Source organism: Grus americana, chromosome 5 (assembly GCF_028858705.1).
Source record: "Grus americana isolate bGruAme1 chromosome 5, bGruAme1.mat, whole genome shotgun sequence".
NCBI classification, from domain to species: Eukaryota; Metazoa; Chordata; class Aves; order Gruiformes; family Gruidae; genus Grus; species Grus americana.
The window spans coordinates 40,614,371-40,641,699 of record NC_072856.1 but is presented as its reverse complement, the minus strand read 5'-3'; the positions used below and the strand labels follow the sequence as shown (position 1 = coordinate 40,641,699).

Sequence of the window (27,329 nt, the reverse complement as noted above, 5' to 3'; positions counted from 1 at the left end):
CCCACATAAAATTTGTATATTTAAAAAAGTATTTTCTGTACCCACCACTTGCTACCTCAGTGTAACTGGGCTGTGTGAAGGGTGCAAGTACTGTAGCATCACCATTCCTGTGAAATGGAAATACATGGACGCAGAGATTCAGACCTGCTTCTTCCTTGATGAATGAATGACATCAGTAAAGCTGCTGACTCCTTTGCAATAGTAAAAACAAAGTGGGAGGGAAAATGTGATTCTGCTGAATATAAATTGCACATTGGCTAGAAGATTCAACTAGCATCATACTTAGTATGAACGAGGACTAAAACTTTGATACTGACTCAAATTAAAGTATTTGTATAAATAGTATCCTTGCTATTTGAGGATGATTTAGGATTTTTTCTTTTGCAAACTGGGATTTAAGATAATACAGTTAGGAAGCATCACATGCAACTTAAACTATACTACATGAGGTTCATGATAAAAAGACTTTTTATATTACAGGATATTAAAACAGCAGCAGTCCCAGTTTTCTTGCAATATATATTTCTATAAAAAGTTTATAAACTAAATGAATTAAACTTTTGCACAAAGTTGATATTGCATATGAATTTATACAGCAATAGCTGAATATTCTTACCTATAAACACATAACAAAATTAAGGATAACAATTTATAGAAAAATACAAAGTATCTTTGCCATTCATGTTTAGTGTAATATATAGCCAGTCATAAGTTATTAAAAAAATAATAAAGCACAACAAAAGCCTGATGAATACAATCCCTTCTGTGCCACTTCATAACTACTATGAATTTTACAATCAGTTGGGGGGAGGGGGATGAAAAAAGGGAAACCCTAGATTGATAGGGAAAGTGCTGTTTTGTTTTCTACTATATATTTTACTTGCAAAAAACCCCTTATTTTTCTAAAGAATACTTGAAGTCTGTTCTTCACACCAGGAACCTGGAATAACTTGGTGAATATTGTATTGTTTTAACCACACGCATATAGGTATAAATATATCAACACATTACTAGGTATGAAATCAAATTAAAGCTTTTTCTCAAGAAAACTATTCCTTTCATCTTCAGCAAACCTCACACATCTTTAAAGATGTTTTTCCTAGCATTAGAAAGTTGTTATTCTGTAAGCTACTGCATCTCTCTATGTGTCTGCCTGCTCTCTTCTTTTCTAACCATGTAATCTGATATAAATCAGTTAGGTTTCAAGGTTTGAGATACCTTTAGATTTGAATGCTTTCAGTTCCCAGTGTGTGGTCTAGTTGAATCTCTTTGCCCCATATTCTTGTCTCTGTCTAGCCAATAACAAATTTGTCTTGATTTTACAGTAAAAGGCAGTAGACAGGAAAAAATCCAGTTACAAGATATACTATGAATATCACTGTTGACTTCGATGGCATAGGAAGCAGTAGTATCAGCTAATATGTTAGTATCCAGATCCTCAAAAACAACTACTGTGCCTTAAATACCTTTCAAAAATCTGTGCCAAAAGAATTGAATAACATAGCTCCACAGAAATCTGTGGGTAGAAGTTAAATGTCTTTTGCTGTAAACTTTGCCAACCAGATGGCAGTATCATTCACAATAGCAACGCCTCAGCTAGTAAAAATACACTGTTTAGCTACAATCTGTCATACCTTTTCTTAACTGCCTGGCAATAATGGCTGTTGCGCAACTGAAGCACTGGAAGTACTTTACGCTATCAGGAGAAGTCCTTGAAAAGATACAGAACCATAAGCTTCAGAAGGCCTATAGAAGATAGTACCATGTATTTAAAATTATATTATTTTTAACTTGTGAGAAGACATCTAGCAAGTGACAGCAAAAATGTCAGAGCTGTATTGTTTCCTCTGCTGATATCCGATAGCCTTAAGTGCACAATATGCATAGCTTTAAACTTGAGGATACTATATACGTATTGAAAATAATAGCTGTTGGCCAAATTCTGCATTCCAGTATTAAGTACAACTTCTAACAAGCTCACAAGAATCCTTGGCTGACTACAGGAACAAAAAATAGCCCTTCTTCCCTTGCATTGTGATAATATATATAAGAATAAAACATTTGTACTTTAGAGGGACCATTTCAGTTTCATGATTTTTAGTTTCAAAAGTAGTAATATCCAACAGCAGATTTTTGCTTTATTGTTTAGAGTCCAAAAAATCTTTACAGATGCCTCTAATAATATCAGGAACCATCTGCTCCAATCCTGTGAACTCCCTAGTGAAGAAAGTATGAGATTCTCTTGGTTCAGAAGCCATGTCTTTCAGATCATCCAGAGGTGCCCAGGCAACACCAACAGAGAAGACGGTTATTCCTACAGTGTAATAGTACAGTAAGAAGAAGAAAAAGTTAAGACCATTTTGCCTATGGATACAAGAAAAACAGTCACGTCTACATCCATGAATTAATCTGGATCTGAAAAGCATGTTTCAATACCTGCAGTCTGTCAAAGTTGATTAGATTTCAGGAATTAGATTTGTCTCAGAATCCTGAAGGAAGTATGGGGTATCTTAAGAGCTACTGTCTTAGCTGTTTTTATTGTGACACATGAATGTAGTAGTTACAATGTCAGTCTTGAAACACACGAAATACTGTGTAAAATAATTTTAAAAATAAATTTGGATCCTTTGTGTATGCTTAATACTTTAAGCATCAGCAGCCTGATAAGCTTTTTGGCCAAAAGAGCTTATTTCCTTCCTAGATGACGATGGAATACAGCAGTAATGCCATATTGGATGGCATCATTGGTTGGGACTTCACTACCTGGCTCTCTAATCTACTAATTTCTCTTCTGTTCAGGAAAATAAGACTGGGTGTACATTTTTAACTGAGCTGCCACGAGCAAGTCCACTTATACCTGGCTCCAGCACTGATTTTCCATCCTAATGGCAACCAGTTCCTTAGAGCTCACATTTTCCTGAATTTTAAACAGGTATGGGTACTTGATTCACTCAGTGGGGCTGTATTTGCAAACTGTGTTTAAAATCTGGACATTCACAATACAGCATAAACAGGATGAATTAGCTTCCATTGCCTTCAAAGAGAAGTCATTTACCTGCTTTTTGTGCAGCAGCAGCAGGTCCTCTAACATCGTCGTAAGACTGACCATCAGTCAGGACAACAAGGAAATTTTTGTTAGGTCCATCTTTCACAGGCCCAAACACATTTCTGGTTGTGAAAGAAATGGCATCACCAGTAGCAGTGCCACCACTCATGTAGCGGATGTTCCGGATAGCCGAGAGGACCTTTTCTTTTGTGGTGTAGTCTGTGAAGCTGAACTCGGTACGCTGATCATATGTGAACTGCACAGCTGCAATCTTGGAACCAATGTCAGAGATCTCAAAAGCCTTTGCAACGTTGCTGATGAATTCAAGCACAAGGCGGAAATTGCTGTCTCCAACGCTGCTGGAACCATCTATCAAGAAACCGATGTTGACAGAGTTGTAGCATGTCTTGCTACACAACATCTGCTCATGGGAACACAGTTTCTGGACGAGAGGTTTCACGTATTTGGTAGTACCAAACCAGGTGGGCATTTGGTAAGAGAAGAACCCATTGTTTCGACAGACAGCCTGTTTGAAAACAAAAAGTCAACAGGTGAATACTGACACAGTGGCTGTATGGGTAATAATCAGGCATCTGTGATTTTCTTTCAAAGACAGGGTAAAAATGGAGCCTGATGGTGGGAGTTTGGGGTGGGTTTTTTGTTTGTTTTTAAAGAAATTGAGGACAAACCTCAGCAGTTGAAGTCAGTTAAAACTATAATATAGCTTATTTTATTCAATAATACAGTCAGCTCTGCCCCTCGAGCTCTGGAAATTTCGTATCATTTAACTTTATTCATATGAACTGTAATAACTGGAAATTATGATTTTTGAAAGCAAAGTAAGTCATACTACCAAATATCCAAAGGATTGAAAGATCTGTATTTTTGCTTATCCACTGAAAATTAGTCTCTGTATTTTCCCTTTGAATCTGGTAAGCCCGTTATTTTTTTAATCTATAATGTCATAAACACAGACGTACAGTTGGGTAGAAATATAGCTCCAGGTCATTCAAAGTAAAATTTCTTTTTCCTCTGGCTTCCATAAGATGCACATAAAGTACAAGGTATTTGAGAAAGGGGTTAAATTTGAAATCAGCTCTCCAAGGTGATAACTAATCTGGGTAAGATAAAAATGCAGAAGGGAAGAGCAGGCCTCAGTCACCTGAAGTCAGGTTCTTTCTGTGCCTGAGTACACAGGAGCTGGACCTGCCTGCAATACCACTGGGATTAGCAGCAAGCTATCTTGTGCCTAGAAGCAGCAGAGCTGTAGTCCCTCATTCTGCTCATGCCCTGAACTATGAAGTTTCTGCTGAAATTAGACATCTAAAACCTCCCTGTGGAAAATGAGAGGTTTTCTCACTGGACAGTAAGTAAAGACCTAGTGATTACAAAGCTCATGCGAGAGTAGGTGATCTGTGTTTGAATTTCTACTCGAACTCATACAGAGCAAGATCCAAAACTTTTCATCCAAGATGAATGGCTCACGAGTGAACTTGTTAGGATCTGGTTTTCTCAAACTTTTCTGTGTGTAATGAAAGTAAGTAAATAATCATCCATAGAGCAGGTACTGAAAGGTATGCTTCCCTGTCTGCCATTTCAGGATAGGAGATATCATAGCTGCATTCCATTGCCTGTGACACATTGAACCATACCTAGGTGAGGGGATTCTCCTATTCCGAGTATCTTCATGTAATTACAAGGTCCAGGAGTCACAACTTGGCCAAGACTCTCAACTAGGAGGATGGCAATACCACTTTGGTACCCTTTGTGTAGTCTCTTTAGCAGGAAAACCACCCAGTGCTTCTTTAGGTTTCCTAGTGCTATTCTTTCAAATCACTTATTAGCAGGGATAATTTCATTGGTTTTTTGGAGATATATGTATATAAAAATATTAAGAATGAGTTCATTAGGATTTTAGCATGAAGTAAATTCTCTAGAATCATAGCCATGACTGAAAAATGTATAGTGATATTCTCTCTTACTTTGTCAACAAAAGCAATGTCTTGTACCATTCCCAGCTCCTCTGTTGTGGGTTTTGCTACAGATACAATGAATACGTTGACTCCAAATTCTCTGGCCACTATGCCAGCTTCTTCTATATCATCTGAGGGCCAGCCGTCTAGGAACACTACAATGATCTTGGGAATTCCTTTGCGTGCTCCATTTTCCAAAGAGAAGAATTTCTGAGCTGTGTGCTTCAAAGCTTTCCCTGGTTTTGAACAGAATATGAAGAACGAATGTGATTACATTTTGGTACCAGTTCCCTGTATGAAATTGTGCTGCATTTCTGTTATGATTATAGGTCTCACCCAGTGTAAAAGCAAAATAGTGTCCCAGGAAATTGGATAATAATGAAGCCTGAGCAACCTATAAGTTAAAAAACAACCAACCAAACCACCCCCACAAGAAAAAAAAAAATCCACAGATAAAGCTGAGGAAAAAAAAATCACTGACTTTTTTTCACCCACAGGTCTGGTTTTGTAGTAAGATGTAGGTATGTTAGTGCTCACCAAAAGAATTGGAAGGAGGAAAGTTGAGGAGCTACCTAAATTTAGCTTGTGAATTGCAATATATTTGGAACCCTCGGTTTCCTCATTTGGCAAACATCTCTTCACAAACACTTACTACTTATTCTAAGTTTATTCTAACTCTTTAATTAGCCAGTCAACAAAAATGAAATGCTAAGCCTTTTAGATACGAATTTGTCTCAAGATATCACTGTTAACAGTGAAAAGTTGATCACTGTTTAAAAGCAGGAAGTGATATTTGCACTTCTACTCTAAATGTGTAATAAACAACCCTAACTTCTGGAAATGAAATGTAAGATGTAGCAATGTTCTAGTGGAAAAACGTTGAACCTAAGATACGCATGGCATTTAAAACACTATCTTACGTAACTGAATTATAAGAACTTCAGTATATACACACACATAAATATGTTAATAAGTAATTTCTATTTGCATGGAAGGATGGACTCACCTGTATTAGAATTGCCGCCTCTGAACCCCAATTCCTTTATAGCAAACAAAACTTCTTTTGCAGCAGTGAAGTTTTTCAGATAGAATTCAATTTTTGGATGTTCACTGTGGAAAAAAATAAAACAGTAATAAAGTATATAGTTCATTTTCCGTACCGCTACGGCATTAGCAAGATAAAATACACTGAATAATTTTGTTCTTGGTAATATATATTATTCTTTATATTTTTAATTAATAAAACAGAAGTATGCTCCTTGCTTAATAATTTTCACAATCCTTAGCAAGAGGAATTTATTTACCTGGGTAGGTAATTTAAGAACAGGCTGATTCTTAGGCTTATCAAGCAGCTGAAAACATTAGGTTGAAAATACATACAGAAAAAAAATTGAACATGCCAAATGTTAAACTAACTGCATTTATGTAATTGAAAATTGGTAGGTTTACTACTATTTGTATAATACCTTCTTTATAAAAAAATCCTGTGAAATGCAGCTTGAGTTATTTAATTTGGGAAGTCTTAAGGTATGCTAGCTACTGACTTGGTTTAAGAAATGAAAGATTTTAGCTATGCTAAGTTTCCAGATTTCACTTTTGATTTACAGTAGTAAACCAAAAGAAATTCTTATTTTGCCATGCAAAGAGTAGAAGGATAAACACCAGCAGGTCAAAGAGCTGCTGCTATGAAATAAATAGCCTGATCCTGCATCAGAATCACTAGAATGAAGCCTTGTGCCTGCAGCGCTGATTTTCATGGCAGAATAACTTAAAATGGTACATTTTGAGATAGAAAGATTATTGCTTGTAAGATTAATTTCTAATGTAGAAGAGTTGAACATTGAAGGTGCTAAACCGATTACTCAGTTTCTCCACAAATTGTTCCTCACCTTATTGTATTTAAACCCAGGACATCAAGAATGGGGTTCATTTCCCCTAGCTTTTGATGTCTACAGTGGATAGAAACTGGATTTTTCAGGATGGAATTCATCACATCCTAAAAGGAGGCATCCAAAGCAGTTCATATGGTTTGTACCATGAATGTAGTCTTTCTAGTGACTATAAAAGTAAGTCTAGGTCGTTAAATCAGACTCAGACATCTACTCTACAGTCATCTAAAGGCAGGGGAGAGGAACGGACTTTAATGATGAAAGGTGTGATAGAGAAACCATGTGTTAATCTAGCAGATGTTTCATCTTCTTGGAATAAGTAAGTTAAAGGTTTCTTTGTGCTTCCTTTATTCCAGAAGCCATAGCCAAAGTAATGAAGCCTTGGAAAACTGCTATCGCTGAGCACTAGCAAACTAACCTGTGGCTACAAAAAACCTTCTACCGATGCGTTGGATGTTGCAGTGGCTTTTAGACAGTTTTGCAGTCTACAACCATACACAGTAGTATGAATGGTTGGACTCAATGAGCTTAAGGGTGTTTTCCAACCTAAATGATTCTATGAATAGCCTTGAAATAAAAAAGTGACCATTCATAATTTGAAAATATTAGCTGTAGTAACCTATATGTTGGCAAGAGCAGCTTTCTGCTTCGTACATGCACATAGCTGTTTGTGACAATTCTCTCTCTACAATTTTTAAAAAGAGCCATCTCTCCTTTGCAGAGTGCTTTCTGCTGTTTCACTAAAATGACCTACAAAACTGTAAGCAGCAGAGAGGCTGGGAAAAGTCCAGCTGCTCTCTATCCAAATATCAAGTATCACAGAGGCAGAAGATGATCAAATTTGTCACGTCCTCTCACATGGACATCTCAGCACAGCACAGAACAAACAGTGTTACAGCTGAAGAGAGTTTGCTTTCTCTTGCTATTTATCAGCCACTATTGAGTGAATACTTTTTGCAAAATAGGGAGTGATATATTAATTGATTTCTCTTATTAATCGCTCAGTTATATTTTTTATAGATCTGTTCTTACCTGGCCTGTACAACTCCAACGTGAGGCCCTTCTGTTCCAATTCCCAACATCACAGCTACTTTTCCAACAAAGTTTTTCTGCAAATTAAATCTACGTTGGCCAATGTTGTAACTTCCATCAATGAGAAATGCAATATCAGCTTTACAGTCTGTGAACATCCAAAATAATTAGACTTAATAACAAATAAATGTTAGGATTTTGCTTTGCAAAAGTTAAATTTGTGGATTCTTACCTTTGTTTCCAGCCTTTTTATCAAGTGGCTTCTTAGGTCTTTTACCTTCAGTGAAGGAAACAGCATGGATCATTTAAGAGCAAGATGATGAATGGCCAAAAGTGAACCAGAAAAAGCTCAGACACCAAGAATTGCATGGCAATCTATCTGCAGTAGGAACTGTTAATCAGTTTTATTAGTAAACTTGCACTACTGCTTTGCTCCTTGGACAATATTCTTTTTCAAATGAAACAGTTTAACATTCCACACCTGCTTAGCTGATTACTGAAACACAGAAAGCTGGGTGGATTGCTGTAGCTCGCTATTTCTCAGTTAGCCATCCTGCTGTTCAGTGCACAGTTTTAATGGTTTAGAAGCAAACCATGACTTAAACTGTAAAGCAAATGGTCTATTCACAAACAACATCCAAGTCCAGTATTTATGTACCACTAACCTTCATAAAAACTGATCTAGCCTTTTAATACAGCATTTTCTCTGGAGAAATTCAGATAACATCTAAATTTCTGCTGTGCAAATCCTGAGAGCTGTTGAATAGTTCTGTAAGAAGGAATGCATTATCTCTGTCTTCTGTCATTTAACAGGAATGAATATCCCTTGAGCTCATGAGCTCTTTTCTTCCTTTATGTTATCTACATTACTTTTCCAAATTAATTCAATTTTTTTTTAATTTACATGAACACTACTGAAATCAGAATCAATCTCCCCGATTACATGATTCCTCTTTTTGCTGATGAAAGATATACCGCCAAAACAGTTATTGTATATGTTTTCTTCTTTAAAAATAAATGGATTGTATGAAACATGTCATTTTAGGTCTGGATTCATGCACTTTGGCACATCTTATCACAAGCGGCTTCCCTGTTGCAGAGAGCTCATACCTGTAGAAGGACGCGCTGTTGATACTGATCGTCCAACTGCTTCAAGCGCTGTGTTCTTGGTACCTGTTCAAATATTGGAAGAATAAATTTACTGTATTTTAGTGTTTTAGATATGAAGTGCTTGAAGAATACTGTATTTCCAATAACCTGTCTTCATCATCTGCCATTAGCTGCTCTGGGAGTAGGACACAGGCCTAGACAGATCTTTGGTGTAATCCAGTATTACACTGCTTGTTGTACAGGTAATGAACTTCTCTGAGCTTCTGCATTTGAAACAACAGCAGCTAATGAGTAATTATAGCATACCTAATTGCTGAGAGGTTTTGAGCTGTAGCAGCCATTATTTTTAGCAGATGAATTCAGGACTTGATCTGGAGAAGTGGATTTCACTTACACCCTGACCAAAAGCACCTATAATTCCAAGTTCTTAGCTATTAATTTGCAATGGACACTACAAAAGGATTACCAGTATCTTAGGGATAGTAGGCTGAATTTTAGCTATGTTAACAATAAGAATGCATTAGAGAGATCTGTTTCCCAAATTTTGGAAGAATATACCAGAAAACACATATACTTCAATATTTTTTAAGCCACAACAACTTATATAACTAGTAGGCTTCTTTATACGATTTTATGAGGGTGGTTTATCCTCACCCAAGTGGCAGGGCACAATAACTGATTTGCAATCAGGCACAGCATCTCAAATATGCGGATAAAAACTTCTGAAAAACCACTATGTCACACTGTAGCTTAATAAGCACATCACATCTAAGTAGACATTATTCCTATTTTTGGAGGGTCAGTGTTCCGTTTGCAGGGAACGCTGCACAAGCTCTTTGAAAGGCCCAACAAGTGCCACTGCCTGCACAAAGGCAGGCAGGGGGAGAGAAGGGATAAAAACCATACAGCTGGAAGTGGTAGGAGGACAGGACTGAAGGATTGAAGCACTGACTGATCAGCTTAAACTGTTGTTGAACTGTACTGTCAACTGCCTGCTATCATGTCATTATATTCTAAATAACTGTAATCCATCTTTATGTATTGGCTTCTGCTACAGACTAGCTAGTCTAGCTGGAATAGTACTTTAAGGAAATTGTGGGAAAATGAAGATAATGAATTAAAAGTGAAAATTGTTGTTACTACACTTCAGATAGCAATCACATTTGTTCATGCATACAGGAGCATTGAAGAAGTTTCCTACAGTTCTGTTAATATTTCAAATATAGTTTGCAAAATAGTAAGTGTGATCCACCTACGAGTCACTGAGAAAGACGAAGCCCATCTTGTGAGCACCTGAGACTGGATCCCATTGGCATTTACAGCAGAGTAGTTTTCTTGTCCTGGGAGAGTCTGTACCCTTACAGCTCCTCCTGCATTAGTGATCACCCCGCTGAGATACAAAAATAGTTGTTATAAATTAGACACTTTAATCACAAGGAAATTCAAACCATTATACCATCATTAGTATATTGGACACTAGCCTCATGAAAAACATGCCATATAGGCAGGCAGTTGTGTTCAGGCTAAAACAAGCTATAAGTAGCTGAAAAGACTTTTAAAAGAAACTATTCTGTGGAGCACCACATAGACTTAGGAAAAAAAGGTCAGGAAATTCTAAAATTCTGGCAGTGTTCAGACTGATGCAGAAGAGTGATGTTTCAAGGACATGTAAATTCCTAAAGGAAAGAACTCCAACAACACATTTGAGCTCATTATGCTCATTATGCCTCATGAATATTTGTGACAAACAAAATTTGGTAATGCTTAACTACAAAATGACCAAAGCTAAGAAAACTGGGAAGAAAAATAACTGTTTATAGTAGTAATGGATATGTAGGATATCTTGTTATGCAACTGCAGACTGAAATCAGAAATGGTATATATTATTGAAAGCAGTCGTCAGATTACTGATAATTATAAGAACAGAGCCAAAAGCATCTTACTCTTCTTATTCACCTCTAGTAAACATTAAATGTAAAATCTGAAATGAATTAAATAAGCTTAAGTTAGCTCAATCCATGTAAAATTCTAGAGTGCTTTCAGTCTAGACTTAGAAATAGTATATCAACAATAGATGCAATTCAGCTGTGTAATTTTTACTGACAGAGATGTAGAGTAACATACCAAATTGCAGCCTCAGAATTTGGAACACTTAGGTAATAGTTAAAAAGTCATAGCTATTTTCATTAGTTTAAGCATACTGCAGTGCATCTTTAATATACAGTTATAATGGATTAATTAAAAAAAAAATAAAAAAAAACCAGAACAAATACCAAGAAGCTTACTGTTTAAAATATCTTATAAAGTCATATTCAGTATTACACTCCTTAATGTCTTACTAGAAGAGTCAGTTCAGAAACACAGAAGCAACAAGAAAATTTGTAGCAAAATCTGTGGGGGAATTTTTCCAAAACTGAGAAGAGAGTCAAACCTAAACCACTCAGACCCTAGACAAGTTTTTAGAGAGAGATATATATAATTTTTTCCCTTGTTGAATTTCATTTCATGATTCAACAAACAGGTTTTGAGATTGCTTACCAGATCCATCCTGCCATCTGAAATAAATGAAGGAATAGCCAATTTGCAAATCTTACTGATGCTTACGGTTTAAGGATCATGTGAACACCCAGCAGGACAATAGATTTATGCATTTAGGAAACTTCAGGGTTAAACGCAGCCCAGAGAGAACTTCACTGTTTTTCACAGAGAGGCTGTTGTGGTTGGTTATATTTGGATACCTCAAGTGACAATAATAGGCATCAGAACTAGTTAGATCTCTTTTTATGTGCTCCTGAAAGAATGGTTATTATTTTTAGAGGCCAAAATTCAATGTTGAGCTTCTCTAATTAGTAATTCTTTTGAGCTTCTCTAAGAGGGAATAAAATCTTGATGCTTTTTAGTACTTGGGCAGGTACAGTACTGCAGGAGACAAACAACCATTTCAAGACTATTTAAACATAGCAATGTGCGTCTTTGTATTTATTTTTCTAAATAAATAGGTCCCAGCCTAATCTGATTTTAAAACATCATGAAAGTAGAATAATCAAGACCAGAGATTAGAAAATTTTGCATATATTTCTGGTAGTATGAGCTCTGAGTATCTGTGGCAAAGATGGCTTCCACGTAAATCTCCTTGTGGACCACTGTTAAAATACATTCTTCATTCATGGACATGATTTGCATTTCTAAATTGAACTGTTATATATATTTAGTGCTTGTAACTTGGAAGATTGTGGTAGTAGTTTCAAAATGTACAGATATTTTCTTATCTAGGAATACTGTATAGAGTATATAGGCAGAGGAACTTTAGTAAAGTTACCCTGAACAAGTTTAAAATCAGATTTAAAAATTTGGTAAATTCAAACAGCACTTTACAGTTCTTTTGAAAATAACCAGTTAGATGCTCTGGTCTAATTTTTTTCTCACTGTTTTTTAATGACAGGACAATTCAGTAAGGCAAAATAACACATTAATGTGTTTAGAATATTTCAGTCTAATTGGAACATAATTTTCTTCTCCAATACCTACCCAGTTCTCTTTGGCATTCAAGCCTTCCCTAGTGTCTCAGTCTTAATGGATAAGGAAATATGTGTCAGAAACAGAATACATGTTTAATTGGAACAGTTTCTAGTTTAAGTTTATACTTGCAATTTTAGTGCAGTTACTTTGAGCTCACATCAGCAAACCTGATGGATGCCCAAGTTAGCTCCCAAGGAAAGCTTAGTATCTCTTCCCACTTCCTTTGTTGTGGACTCACAACTTTGAGCGCTGGCTGTATTAAACTCAAGAACACATTCATACTGAAAGCTCAACCTAAGAATTATTCCTGGAAGCAATGATTTCAGTTTATTTTAGTCATGGTGTGACTAATTTTGTCTATATTGTTCTTCTATTTTGTCTATTGGTCTTTTAATTTTGATTTTCATTTTGATGGGGGGGGGGGGGGGGGGGGAAATCTAGCTAGTCTCCATCAAATTCAGAAGCTTTCCACTGAAACCAGAGTAGATTTATTTGCTTCTTGTCTATTTATTGAAAACACTTGATTCTGTATTTCATCACAAGTCATAAAGCTCTAGACTGCCTTCTGAAGATACACTATTTCCATATGACAGCTCTGCTATTTTTAAAGCAAGTGGGAGGCTGCTATTAGAGGTGAATATAACATGAACTATAGCTTTATGAAAGTTATTCCTCTTTTCTTGCTATTTTGTTCTGTAGGTAAATTAACAACTGTTTAAGCCATCTTTTACAATCTCATTTGTTCTACGTGGGATGTTTCTTCCAGCAAGTTTACTCAGAGCGCATGCTCATAGATGCTGAAGTGGAATAAACCATATTGTCAGTGTGCCTTTGTATTCTGAATCAGTTTGGTAAATTCTTTTCTGCAATCATTTACGATTGACTTTAAAAGTGAGATTCATTTTGTGTAGATCTGCAGTGGTATTTAAACAGAGAAGAAGTGCCTATGCATTTCCTCAGTATGATTTATGTCATTACAATCTGCTTTGATTTTCACCACTGTTCTTTGCTCCTGTGTGATTGATTTGCATGCCACAGCTGTTTTGATTACACTGGAACTCTGCAGTTTTTCCATTAACAGCTTTTACTTCCTTACTCTGTGTTCCATGCTACGGTCAGGGCTACTTGGCAGCAACTTTATATAAAAGCTATCAGTCCATTCTCTTGCCTAGCTTCACTGTTAATAACAAATCAGAATTTATACTTAAATGGTATTTTTCACTCAAAAATGCATACAAATTAAACAGAAAAGCAAATACACAAGGAAGCAATCTAGTACCTCACTGCACAATAGCTCATGGGAGAGACTATACTGGCCAAGGACAGCAGAAGATATGGGAAGGTTTTATGGCAGATAGGAATTTCATCTAAAACATACTTAATCTGAATTGAGGTAAACAAGCAGATGGGATTGAAGCTTTTTAGAGCCTCATGCACCTCCTCAAAGTAAAGTGCAATAACTGTTTTTCTGCCTTCTCAGAGAAAGGGATACAGGACTGGCTTGCCTTTACTGAATTATGAAGGAATTTTAATTTTTCAAGGAGTCTGCACATCAAAGCTGATACCCAGACCACAAAAAGACTTGTTCAGCCATGGGAGATGACCCTTATAAGTGTAACTGCAGTCAGTAATCTTAGACACAGCAGTAGAAAACTGAAATACTATCTCCTGTTAAAAGAAAAAGGAAACAAGATTTTCACCTTTTGAAAAAATCTTTTTCCTCTGGGTAAATTTTCCATTGTTTCTTAGGATTTGTAATAATTGCAACAAATTTGGCTGATGGAGAGAACGCTTTCTGCAGCATGCTTATAGGCTATTGACTTGTTTAAAAAAAAATGGAGATGAAGCAAAGATTATTTCCTTAAATGAACTTAATTCTAAGTGTAAGGTAAGGATCAGCTAGATAAAACTGTCTAAACATAACAAAACATTGTCAGTGAAATAGACAAAGAGTGTTTTTCCCCTTGTTGTATAATAATGTTAAAGAGAAATAGATTTGAACATAGACTAAATGTTCTACACCAAGGAAAGGTCCCAAGCCCAACGGCAGCAAGGCAGCTACTGGGCTGTTAAATGAAGTACACATTGAACAGACTTAGTCTTGCAATCCAAAAGCAAAATGTTTGCTCAGAAACTCACACGGTATGTTTTTATGCTAATCATTGTGCTCATCATATGTTTATAGGTAGGTTATCTGCTTTTTCAGAAGGGAGAGAGCAGAAAGATGAAGGCCTGCCATGCTACCCAAGAGCATAATTTTGACCTGAAAGTTCCTGTTCCCATTGCTAACAGTGTGCTGGCTGTGACAGCAGCTGGCATTCCCTATAGGGTCCTTGGATGAAAATAGCTGTCTTAAGTCCCTGAGGATAACTGAATTACCCAAATTCCCATCTTTCCTTCCTATTAACAGCAGCTGCACCAAACTCCTTCCACATCATCTGCCTTTCTCCATCACTCCAAGGAGTATCCTCCCCTTCTCCAAACTGCAGTTACCTACTGCTGCCTGATTGCCTTCAATCACCAATACAGAGCTGCTCAGGGTTTCATGCCAGCATGCTCTGGCCCCCTAAGTTGTACTCTTTCTGTCTCCCCTGCACCCCTATTGCTTTTGGCAGGAAAGAAGGCTCAGCAGCAGAAGCAGGCACTATGCCAAAGTTTCCCAGGGGATCTACAGCTGTTCAGAAATCCCTCTGGCCAGACAACCCTTTTGTCAATAATCTTCCAGCAAACACTAGGACAGCTCAGGAGCCATCACCTGTGTTTGTGGTCACTTTGTGACCAGCTTGGTAATACCATGATATGCTTTTGTTACACTTTAGTTTGAGACCTTGATGTTCAATTAGAAATTGTTCCATCCTGTAACTAATTAGGAAGGCTATAAAAAAGCTTACATGCCTATTTAGCATCTAAACACTCCCACATTGGGCTAGGTCTCCATTTAGTAGAACTGGCATTAGAACAGAACTGCACAAGCTGAGAACCTAGTCCTTCATTTGACCTCCTGATTATTAATCCAATTAATCACTCAGTGGTAGATTTAACTCAGTTCTTCATGCCTGCATAGTGTCAGCCTGGTAGGAGGTTCTCCATTCTTCCCCCGACAAATAAATCTTTTATTCTTCTGCCCAGAAAAAGAACAATATTAAATAAATATTCTGTTTCCTGAGAGTAACTGCACATAAAATAAGGAGAGAAAAAGCCAAATATAACAAACTAAAACAGCCAGAAAGCTTATTCATCTGTAGTATATAGATTTATTCATTGCTGAATTCTTTATATGCACTATATAGTATTTTGTTGTCTTAATTGCCTCACAGTAATGGAACTACTCATAGGAATAAGCATTATTTAGTTTATATAAATGGAAGGAATCGGGCCTCAGTTTGGACCCAGCCCACAACCTGGACTGTATGTGGAAGGGAACACAGACCCATGCTCACACAAGCATTTTCAGTTAAAAAAAATAAGCACTGCTCCCAAGACTGAAGTTTCTTGAAATGGTGGATAGTTGTCTGACTAATGCATTACATAGGACAAAAGCAACAGTTGTTGTGGCACAGGCCTGGTACTCACTCAGTGCTTAAACTAGTATGTGGTTGTTCCAGTTATTTGGAAGAAATTTCCAAAATTCTCAAAGCAGGTATCTAGTTACATCACAACAACAGCAAATTATAGTGATTCGCTATTAGCAATATGTTCTTGGCATTACTTTGACACCAACATGGAGCTTAGCCATTGCAACAGAGCAAGAAGGAGCAAGTGTTTTTGTATGTTGTTGTTGGATTCTGTAGCCTGCACTGAAATTAACTGACAACTAAACAGCTATTGCCTCTCCTCTATCCAGCAATCCTTTTTCACTGGGACCAGTATTTATGGCTGCTAATAGTTGCAGCAAAACCAACAAAACATTCTCATGTAACAAATTCTGTTCTGAGTATGAAATGCTGAAGGACTAAGAGCCCCCAACTTAGTCTCTAAAACCAGCATTCTCCTAAATAGAATTTTTCACCTATAGTCTGCTTTTTCCAAATGCTGTACTACAATTGATCATATTCAGAAGACTTGAACATTGTTAATGTACATCTCTACAGGAAGAGACAGATTAGAATGGTCAGTATATTTTAATCCCTTCATTGCTACTAGACACCTCTTTGTTCTTGCAATGTCTGTGGAGACATTGTTAGGTGCAGATTTTACAGACAGGTGCACATTTCACAAGAGGTATAATTTGGATTGACACTGACTATGGAAAAATCCATATTTTTCTATGCTCCTATGCTTCTGGCCTGGAGAACATTACTACACATAGTTAGGTACAGACTTTAGTTAAGACCTAAGTGGTGTAGAAATGCCTGTGCTTCATTATCTTAGGGGAATACTACACAAATCTTGAAAAGAAATCTGTTTCTTCCATTTCTTGTACCTCCTTTTGTAAATGTCTAGATCATGTGAACATTTTTCAGCATTTTCAGTATTCTGGTATTTCAGTATTCCACTCTTCAGCATTTTCAGTATTTCAATATTCTACTTTTACCAACTCCCAATGATTTAAATTAATAGAGAGTAAAACAGATCTTGCAGCCTAGCTGCATGGGGCTTGCTGTTTTCCTGCAGCTGGTGCAGCACCAGCTCCCAGGTGCAGGGGAACCGAGCTCCACCAGCTTTCTTGGTGGGATTTCTCTCACCATCAGTCACCACTAGCATGGGAAGTTTAAGATCACTGGTTAGTTGGGCTGGTTAGGAACTTTCATGACATTTCGAAACACTCAAGTCCTAAGTGCCTTTGCAAAAAGATCTTGAGAGCAAAAGCTTTTTTCTCTTTAAGTAAAGAGATCTTTGGCAACCAGTAAAGAAACAGAATGTTAAAAATAAATACCTACATCACTAAATACAAACATAGTCTTAGAAAAAAGACAACATGAAGAAATCTCAGTTTCCCTATCTTTAAAAAAAAAAGACATTTGATCCAGACATTCATAAACTTTTTGTGTATACTTAAACTAGAAAAAGTGAAGAACTGAAATGTAACTTTTTTAAATACTCATGATGACACTTAAAGCACACTGGAGGCATTCATTCTTTTCATAAAAGGATCAAAAGGAAGCCTGTTCTAGCAGCAAAACATACACAGAGACATATAATTATCTTTGAAATTAACTCTTAAGCTTTAAAAACAAATACACACAGACCCCCACAATACCTCCCAAGTTCTTTCTAGCTGTCCTTCTAGTACCTCAGGTCTTAGTCTCCTTTATCGTGTTTGAGAAATTCCAAACAGAATTTCTACTCAAAACCTCTCCTTAAATTTTTTTTAAAAAATAGTTTACTTTGAAGTTTAAATACTAAAAAAATATCCTGAATTTGGGAAGTCTTGTTAAAAGTTATAAAAGTTTAAATAAGTTTCTGGGTAGTAAAGTTAGCCCCCTAAATATTATTTAAAATACTTAAATGCCAAAAAATACATACTAAAGTATCAAACAATTAATGTTAACTTAAAAACCCTTTATTTTCTTCCTTTATCTTCTAGTAATTTATTTCCCTGTAAAATTTTATGGTGCTTTTTTTAAAATAAAAAAATACTCTGATAGCAGAGTTCAGCATCACATCAATATATTCTGAAAGTTTCTTTCTGTTATTTGGGAATAAGATTGAAACTATTCCTCTATTTCTTTTAAACACTTTGTTTCACTTAAGCTTTTAAGAATAGTTTCAGCCTTTCTGCAAGGGCAGCAGTAGTCTTATCTGGAATATACAAATATAATAAGATGGTGTGATTTTTGTTTTACCTGTAGTAGCTTATGTATATGTTAACATGAATGTACCTAGAAGCTAAATAAGACTAGTTTTAAGAAGTTCAGTGATACTTGAAGGGATTCTGGATATCTTATATCGTAATCCACAAATGCTAACGAACTCTCATTCATAGGAATAGGACATTAAAAATTTCTCTGTAATATAGTATGATACCTCAATATAATGATTTGTGTCAAGAGTGCCTCCTGAAACTCAAGTTTCATGAAGTCTTACTTTTAAATATATTCATAATATTTAATTACAAAATTCTCAGATTAAATAGCAAAAATGGGGCAGGATGATCAAGTCTGTACTTTTTCTTCAAGATAGGATCAGTTATAATTATCTAGCTATTCTAGACAGATGATGTTTATTGGTTTTGGAAACTGCACTGTCTATTGCAATTCTTATACTATCCTAGGCCATCTAGTCTGTCCTTAAATTTGTCTTCATGTCTAATCCAAATTTCTGTTGCTGAAATGTCAGTTCTACCTTAAAAGTCATAACACCTTACAAAGTTTTGAATCTACTTTGTAGTAGGAAGCATATTGTGAAAAGGTTTAAGTGAGTAAGTACCATGTTGTACAGCTAGTTAATAGATGAAGCTAAAAAAATCCTCCTTTATAACCAAAAGCTTTCCCAAAGTATTAAAATCAAAGTCTGAAACTCCCTATAGACTGACAGTCAGAAATCAGTCTGGCTTACACAGGCATCTGCAATAGATAGCTCTCTGTCTCCAGCTGGTTTTGTCCAACATTTCCTTATTAAAAATTGATCCAAGAGAGAATTCGCAAATAAGTAATTAAATCTTTGTCCTTTCTTCAAAAAACCCACCAAACCCCAAACCCCTAGATAACCTCAATAAGATATCTGTCAGCTTGTTTCCCTTCCCCTGTAGAATTATTATTGCTTTTCTAATGACATCTATTTAACATGTGTTATCTGCATATATTTCTTAGTCTTCAGTTTTCTGTTTGATACAGAAGTGAATTCAGCTAGATACTGGTCTAAGAGATCATTAAGTAGACTAACACCCAGCAAGCAACTATCAGAAGAGAAATGCTGTAATAAAACCACATAACACCGATTAAAAGTAATAGCCTATGGACTGCTATCCAAATCATGGATAGGCCTGTTTGCAAAGGAGCTTAAACTGATTTCAAAAATTTCAGAAAAAATATAATGTAAATGAAAGTCAGAAAGTGACTCTGCTTTTATTCTCCAATTAGTTACTATTTACACCATATCCTTCCACGTCTACCAGTGACACATAAGTAATCTCACAGTGAAAGTCTGTCTGCTGCTGTGCCATTTCAGATAAAGTGGTTTTCAGGAACAGTTAAACACAACTCAGATAGGAACGGCTAGGCATCTTGCAGGTTTTCTTCCTTGTTCTCTCTTCTCCTAATGACACTCCTATTGAGTTAGTATGTTTCCCGAAGTCCAGAAATATCTTCATTAAGATGGTGTAAAAAGTTTTACATTTAAAAGTGTGGCAAGACTATATAAACTTGCTTAACACATTGATTAGAAATCATCTGACTTACCTGTGTATGGCAGCTCCGCAGATACTGGAAAGAGAGGCATAAACTCCATCCCCAAAGACATAAAATTGCCATAGAGGACAATTTGCTGGGCAAAGGACATCTTCTGTCTCCTTTTTAAGGTCAAGTCCTCTTGTAAAGCATGTGATAGCAGTGGAAGCTAAAGAAAAAAGAAGAACCTGTGACCTGAAAGTTTTAAGGGTTTGTTGTTAGTTTGTTTTGTTTGTTGGGTTTTGGGTTTGCTTTTTTAATCTATCCAAGCTTAAAGCAATGTTTCAATTTGAAATTAGGTACGATGTCTTGTCTTATGCTCCAGTACGTCTCTAAAGACATCTTTGAGGAAGCTTAGAAATGTACAGTTATGACAAGGAAAAACACACTTAAATTACTTATGGGAAAGAAGTAGCAGGAAAAGGTGGAAAGGGTAAAAAAAAGGAGTAAACAACACTAAAAACATTAAAATATCCAAGGAATATTACAGGGGGAAAACCAATTCACATCTGTAAGTTTACTGCAGAAACAGAAAGGCAAGGGAAAGACTTTTGACAGCTGGTGGAACATAGGAGTGGGCGGCACTCTCCAAGAAAGAAATTAAATGACTCTGATATCCCCACAGTAATCTCCAGCCATAATACATCTATGAACCTCGGGAAACTTGGGAAACTTTGAACGTTCCCTTCAGTGGCATTCATGAAGCAGGCTGACAGCAGCAGTTCCCTTAGCCCCTGCAATAAATCCTACTGATGCCAGCGTGAAAAAAGGAATACTATATTACTGGGGCAAGGAGATGGGTAACATCTAGAACATTCATATCAATTCATTGCAATGAAGTTTACATCATTATCATTGCACAAAGGATTGTCAGATTCACCCAGTGAGACAGAAGTTATTCAGCTGAGACACATGCATTTTTCACACAGAACTGCCTTAAGAGTTGCTCCTCAGATTATCATAATTAAGCTTTCACCGGGCTTGCATGTGTGCAATGTAGGTATGCAGACACAGATTTACACCAGTATACAATTTTGCTTGGCAAATTGATGCTTTTTCTTTTGAAAACTTAGAGGTTGTTATGTTGGATACTCACTATCATCCTTCTACTACACAGGGCAGCACATTCAGCTGCTCTGGTAGCACAGCAAGTTAGGGCTTTGGCTGAAATCAACATCAATTCAGCATCATAAGTTCAACCCATAACTGGATATTTATTCTGAACTTCCTAAAAGCACATATTGCCCTCGCTGTGCACAAACCTTTACTATATGCACTCAGAGTATCACTTTTTCACAATATGAAGATGAGAGCTGACAGAGGCTGGCCAATGTATCGGTGCATACACCACAACATTATATCCCAAGGAGAGTACGTTTAGGGGATCAGTGATCTGTCTTTCACCTGACTCCCTGTTCACTCTTACCATAAGGTGTTTACTGACCCTAACATAAGCCACTGTTGTTTGAAAATATTTGGAGCATACACTGCTCCTCATCAGCGGATGGAAGAGATCATACCTCCTGCTAAGCTCACTGACTTTAGAGCTGAAAAGCAGAACAGTTACAGCCAGAGGTGCACAGGAAAATGCATCTGTTCATTCTGGCTGCATAAATTAACATATGTTTATAGACCATACATGTAGTTTTACACTTACATATATGTATTACTCATTAACGCTGTACTGAAATTATGTTAAACTACCTAATCACATCTTCCTGAAAAATCTTTGCTGCTATTTGCCAGCACAAAGATGTAACTTAAATATGCTAAATATGTCTATGTAGTCCAGAGTAAGAAAAAAAGAAAGCAGTAAATACTTCATTTTTCCCTTCTCAAGATAAAAGGCTGCCAACTAGCAAGACCCTCAGAATCAAATAGCAGCTAAAAGGCTTGATGTCCTTGGAGGAATCACTACAGTGAGTGCACTGGTAACCTCTGTTCTCACAGTACTGCTTGTGCCATGCACCCTGCAACATTTTCCCAGCCTCTAAAAGTGCAAGACACCACAGGAAGTTTTAATACCTGTCATTTCTAATGTACTGTACTTGACTATGTGCACAGCCTGCCAAGAAATTCAAAGACAATAATTAGGCATGTCTAGTTAATGAACCCTTTATCACTTGGAGATCTGCATTTCTCTCACTACCAGGTACTTACTAATTAGAGTCATATGTCAGACTAATATTTTACATAGCACAGAAGATGGGGAAAAAAAATCTTGCTTGTTTTCCCTGGCTGTGAAAGCACAGAAATCCATTATAGCCCAGCCATGGCATTTTTATGTACTGGCAGCCTAAATACTGTCATGAACCTTGTCTACACCATGAGGGGGAAGGGGGCAAGCTGCTGCTGTGTGATTTGAAGAGCTGGCATACTATAGCTAGGGCCTTTAGCAGTTCATACCTCAGTTGGATCAGCACAGAAGTAATAACACACACTTTGAAGTACATGGTGCTGTTAATTAAAAAGCAACAACTTCATTTTGGTTTTCTATGTAGATAGAGTTTTCTATAAGCTATAATTCTATAGATGAGACTAACATTAGAAATGTTAGATGCAGTATCAAAATGAGAAGTACCGGGTACCAACATTAAGACTTACAATATCAACTCTGCAGTGGATTGTGTTCTTCCTCATTAAAGTATCATCAGCAATCTAACCCATACAACTACAAGTAGTCCCTTGTGAACAGGGAAATGTATTAATCAGGTCTGAACACTAGATAATATAGATAGTTCTTTGTCAGCTTACGTACTAATCATTCTCCCAAATTTAATATATATTACTATTAAAATTGAAGGTAGTTGGTTTTGTTCGTGTATCTTTCTGCTATGATGAAGTAACTGAGATAAAACCCGTATGTTTTAATCATTGTAATTTAAGAATGCAAGAGCAGTAGCAGTTGAGACATTTCTCCAGATACTTATGTGATCCAGTACTCTAAATCCATGTATTTTTGGGACAATGAAAGATAAGCTTGTAATTTACAGGAAAAGACTCAGTCCTAGACTCCTACCCATTCCGGACTCTGATGAAAGCTAGAGACCTATGTTACATGATATAAAATTAGGCCTTCAGAATTGTAATTGAGTGACCATCATCTCACTCTGACCAGACACACACTCTTTAAGTCTCACAGAAACGCGCTTTATCAGGGTACACCATAAAAACAGAAGTACAAAGAAAAGAAACTGTATTTCTTCCTGATTTGAGCCATATTTAAAGGTAGGGATGAATATTTTCCATCAGCGTTGACCTAGAAAAGAAAAAAAAGCAAAGGCTCACTTTTCTCCTAAAACATCCATCCAATAACCATGCTTTCCATTATTCCATCAGTTTCCATCCTTTTGATGCCTCATCCCACTCCGATTTGCCCTGAATAGCTGTTTCTTATAGATGAGCCTAAGAGTTCTCAATTTTTGACAGGAGTCACTAATTTAAAAGACTCTAGAAAAATAAAGTACATAGCCAAAATCTGAACTTCTCTAATCTTGAAGTTTCCATGCATCACTTTAGGAAAGCCAAGCTTGTTTATGCAAAGGAAAAAATATCCCTATGTACATTATTATAAAAAAAATCTTAGGGATTCCTAAGTGTAAGATAGCTTTAGGAGTCATAAAATAGGAAAGTACATCCCTATTATGCTTCTGATTCCTTTTAGTATTTAATATTGTTTCTTGGCAAAACAGGAATATTTGAAGTCCTTTTTTATCTTGAGGATTCAAACAAGCCTGCTATTTATATCGTATGCAAGGAATACTCCTACAAACCTTGTCCATTCTAAGAAAAAAAGATATACTAGTAGAAATACACCTGTTTATATTTTGGAACACATGTTCACAGATTGCATACTGATTAATGTAATCTTAAGTATATATCCTGATCTGGGCAAGGACAATGGCATTTTACAAGTCTGGTCAGGGCTACACCATTCATTTCAATCTGAAACTTGTCTTCTGATCAACTTAAGGTTGCTCACCATCACATGCCAATGCTCACTCACCCATCAAACTGTTGAACTCCACACTATTTGTATGTATTTCAGGGGTAATATGAGGAAAGGTCCTTTAAGATCTCCCCAAGTACTTATGAGCCTAAATACAGTAGACTTTTGAGGAAACACATGTTCTTTCACTACTTTGAACAACAGAATTTAAGCACTTCTATAAAAGTTCCTGCAAGCTTCTAGTTCAATAACCAAATGCTGCTGAATTCAGGCTCAGAATAATGGTAAGAGACAGTATCTTACAGTAACAGTTCACATTTTATATTACAAACACACCCTGGTACTAATATTCCATTTTGCTAATATTCCCTTAATGTTATTTTAGCTAATATTCCCTTAATGTTATTACCAGCTAAATCCAGATACCTTCAGATTAGAGGCTTCTTCTCCAACCCTGGCAGGAAGCATTACAGAACATTTTTCACTTGTTTCCTGACAGACTGTCAGCACTTCACCCGTAATGCATCTGTAAAATAAGAAGGAAAGGAATTGCAGCTGGAGTAGGTTTTCTTTCGCTGTGCATTTTTTCCCTTTTTTTTTAGCTGTAGCACTCCTGTGACATATAGCTATTATCAGTTTAGCACAAAAGACTTTTTCAAATGTTTGACTGAACACAAAACAAGCAGCAAATCGTGCTTCCTAGTGACTGTGAAATCCTTAACAACAGTTCAGAAGAAGCTTGAGGTCACTCACCTTCTGCAGGCCAGGCCTGCATCTGGAAGCACATCCTTCTGGAGGCTCCTGCCCTCCCTTGATGAAAGGCTCCCCTGGAAGGGGCAGATAAACCGCTTGCTTCCTTCTGACGATTTATTTCTTCAACTGCTTCCTGGCTCCTGGTTCCCGTGGATTGCCTCTGGCTCCAGGAGAGCCCACTCTCCAGCAGCAGGGATGCAGTCCAATAGGGCACAGAGCCACGGGCAGCCCCTGCCCTGCTAGGCATGTCAAGTACAATCTTTGCTTTCCAGGTCAAAATAACGGCAGGGCAGGTTTAAAAAGTTTTTAATCGATTCCATGGTCAGAAATATGCCAGAGATCCTCAAATTACCAAACATTGCCTTTATAACGCACACCAACACACCCCCACTCACTCTTGGTATCAGCACTCCCCTCGATGGGGACACTTGTCACCACTGCTCTCCTTCCCCCAGGAGGGAGTTTCACCCCCGTTCGGAAGCGTTCCCAGACATCCTCCGTGCCCCTCTGCAGCCTCCCCCGGCGCCACCTCCGAGGAGACTTAGACGGCGGGTCCGGCCGGCCCCGGGGCAGCGCTGCGAGCCCGACCCCGCGCAGCCCTCCCCGGCGGCGGCAGCCCCGCAGCTCGCACCGCTCCCCGGGACAGTCCGCCCGCGGCAACGCCCACACCACGCGGGGGTCCAGGCGGAGGGCACCCGGCGGGGACTGCCAGCGCATCCCGGCGAGAGGCGGCTGCAACCGGGCGAGCCGGGAAGCGCCGAGCCGGAGAGGGACGGGCAGAGACGGTTCGAGGGGGAAACCCCCCGTGGGGAGGTGGAGAATGGGCAACTCACCCGAGCCGTCGCTCCCGCGCACGGGGCTGGAGAGCAGGAAGACACCTGCGAACAGAGAGCGAGCGGGTCGGGGCGATGCTCTGCGCCCGCCCCACCGGCCCCGAGCCGCTCCCCGCGATACCCACCGAGGAGAAAAGGGGCTAACCACATGGCGCGCCCGCACCCCGAGAGCGGAGGCAAGGCGAGGAGAGCAGGACAACACAGCGAGCCCGCCGGGCCGCCACACCGCAAACCACCGCCCCCTCCGCGCTGCTCCAGCACCTCCGCGGAGCTCTACAGCCGGCAGCAGCCGCCGCTCCCGCTTTAAACCTCTCCCGAGGCGCATGAGCACTAGGGCGGGCGAGGGTGGCCGGGGCGGGAGGGAAGGAGGGAGCGGACACGGGCTGGGCGGCCCTATCGCTGGGCAAGGCCCGGCAGGTGCTGCTGTCCCTCCCCCGCCTGCTCCTTCCACCTGGGCGCAGCCTGGCTCCTCCGGGAACAGCGCTCCAAAGCCGCCTTAAGCAACAAGGTTAAGCTATTCGTTCTCCTCCCCGCTACCTCCCGCAGGGGCTCGTCCGCTCCGGACAGGCAGAGGGGGGATAAGGACCTTCCCGTGCCCGGTGAACATCCCTTTGCCGTTTGCCTTTCCAGATCTACCTGCACACTCCCCTAACTCCCGTCCACCTGCAGGTTTTGAATACCTATTTCATTATTATTATTATCATTATTATTGTTATTATACCTTATTTCAGACATCTTTATTTCAGGTATCTTAAACAATACGACTGAGCTATCAGTTACTCCGCCACACCACCTGGCCCTTCTCCAAAATGAATGAAGGGGCAGAGCTTTCAGGAGTACTAACCCAGCTCATTCTGCCTCGCCTCTTGCCCGGTACCAGCGCGGGAAGCGCTGCCGAGGGCAGAACGGCCGGTGCCCCCGGAGCCGCGCGCCCCTCGCTCGCCCCGGCCAGTCTGGCGGTGCTGTGGCGTTAACTCGTTCCGCGGGGTGCTGCAAAAGAGAGGACTGGGAATTTAAGACTAATTTATTCTTTCGAAGAGATAGAAATACCCTAACCAGCATTATTGTGTCGTTTGTGTTTGGTCTAAAATGTCAGCGTGAATACTACAGGTACCTACCTTGCATTTAAGCAAAATCTTTTCTTAAAGAGAAAAAAAAAAAAACCACAAAACCAAAAACGAACCCAACAACTCCCCCCAGGAAAAAATAAAACCAAACCAAACCAACAAAACACTCCACTTTAGAGCTTGCTTCCTTTTCGTAGTTCAATGTATACATGCATATATGGCGTAAAGTATTAGCTGGCACGAGTGTGAAATGATCAGATTACTTATGAATGGGTGGGAAGAGAGGCAGGAGTGCCTTTATTTCAACGAATGCCTTAAAATCGGATTCCTTGCTGGCTGCCGGCATCCGCTGTTTAACTTCTGCTGGGAAGGCTGTTCCCAAACATAAACTTTCAAATATAAATAAACTTTCAGAATTCATAGGAATTAGTATGTTAACGGATTTGCCGGGGCAGAAAATTAAGTGCAGGCACTGCAGTCAGCTCCGGGAGCGAGTAGGCACGGCAGCAGCCGTCTTATAGGAGGCAGCTGATCGATGCAACTCGCTTTCGGGCTTTTTTTAAATAGCTGTCGCATAGAAATGCGTATTGTGAAATATCTCTTCGTATAATTGAAAATAAATGTATTTGAGAACTCTGCCATCCGTTCAGAAATAAGCCGCCTATAGCAAAATAGGAAGCACGACCGGGTAAGTTATTCGGGTTTTTTTTTTTTTTTTCGGAGTTTAATTCAAGCAAAGCGTAGAAGCCGTGAGAACACCATCCCCTCCCTCCCACCCCCAGGCTTTGATCGCCCCAGAGACATTTTCGTGCTTCCCACACAGGATAAAG

At 38.5% G+C, this 27,329-nt stretch overlaps 1 protein-coding gene across 1 annotated transcript; it reads right to left on the bottom strand.

The window, feature by feature from the left end:
- Positions 1–570: 570 nt before the first annotated feature.
- Positions 571–25,703, bottom strand: COCH (cochlin). Its single transcript, XM_054827327.1, has 11 exons — positions 25,558–25,703; positions 25,433–25,477; positions 19,910–20,066; positions 10,307–10,440; positions 9,051–9,113; positions 8,173–8,217; positions 7,941–8,088; positions 6,026–6,129; positions 5,029–5,255; positions 3,056–3,572; positions 571–2,314 (listed from the first exon to the last, which is right to left on the bottom strand). Exons 1-11 carry the CDS (start codon positions 25,580–25,582, stop codon positions 2,139–2,141), a joined length of 1,641 nt encoding a protein of 546 aa, XP_054683302.1. The 5' UTR covers positions 25,583–25,703; the 3' UTR covers positions 571–2,138.
- Between the last annotated feature and the right edge of the window lie 1,626 nt (positions 25,704–27,329).

Excerpts from the sequence above, each read along its gene's own strand:
- COCH (XM_054827327.1), bottom strand. The coding sequence starts at position 25,582 with ATGTGGTTAGCCCCTTTTCTCCTCG. Across the intron at positions 20,067-25,432 it reads GCGCGGGAGCGACGGCTCGG|CTTCCACTGCTATCACATGC; the intron begins GTGAGTTGCCCA and ends TTTTTTCTTTAG. Across the intron at positions 8,218-9,050 it reads AACAGCGCGTCCTTCTACAG|GTAAAAGACCTAAGAAGCCA; the intron begins GTATGAGCTCTC and ends CCTTCACTGAAG.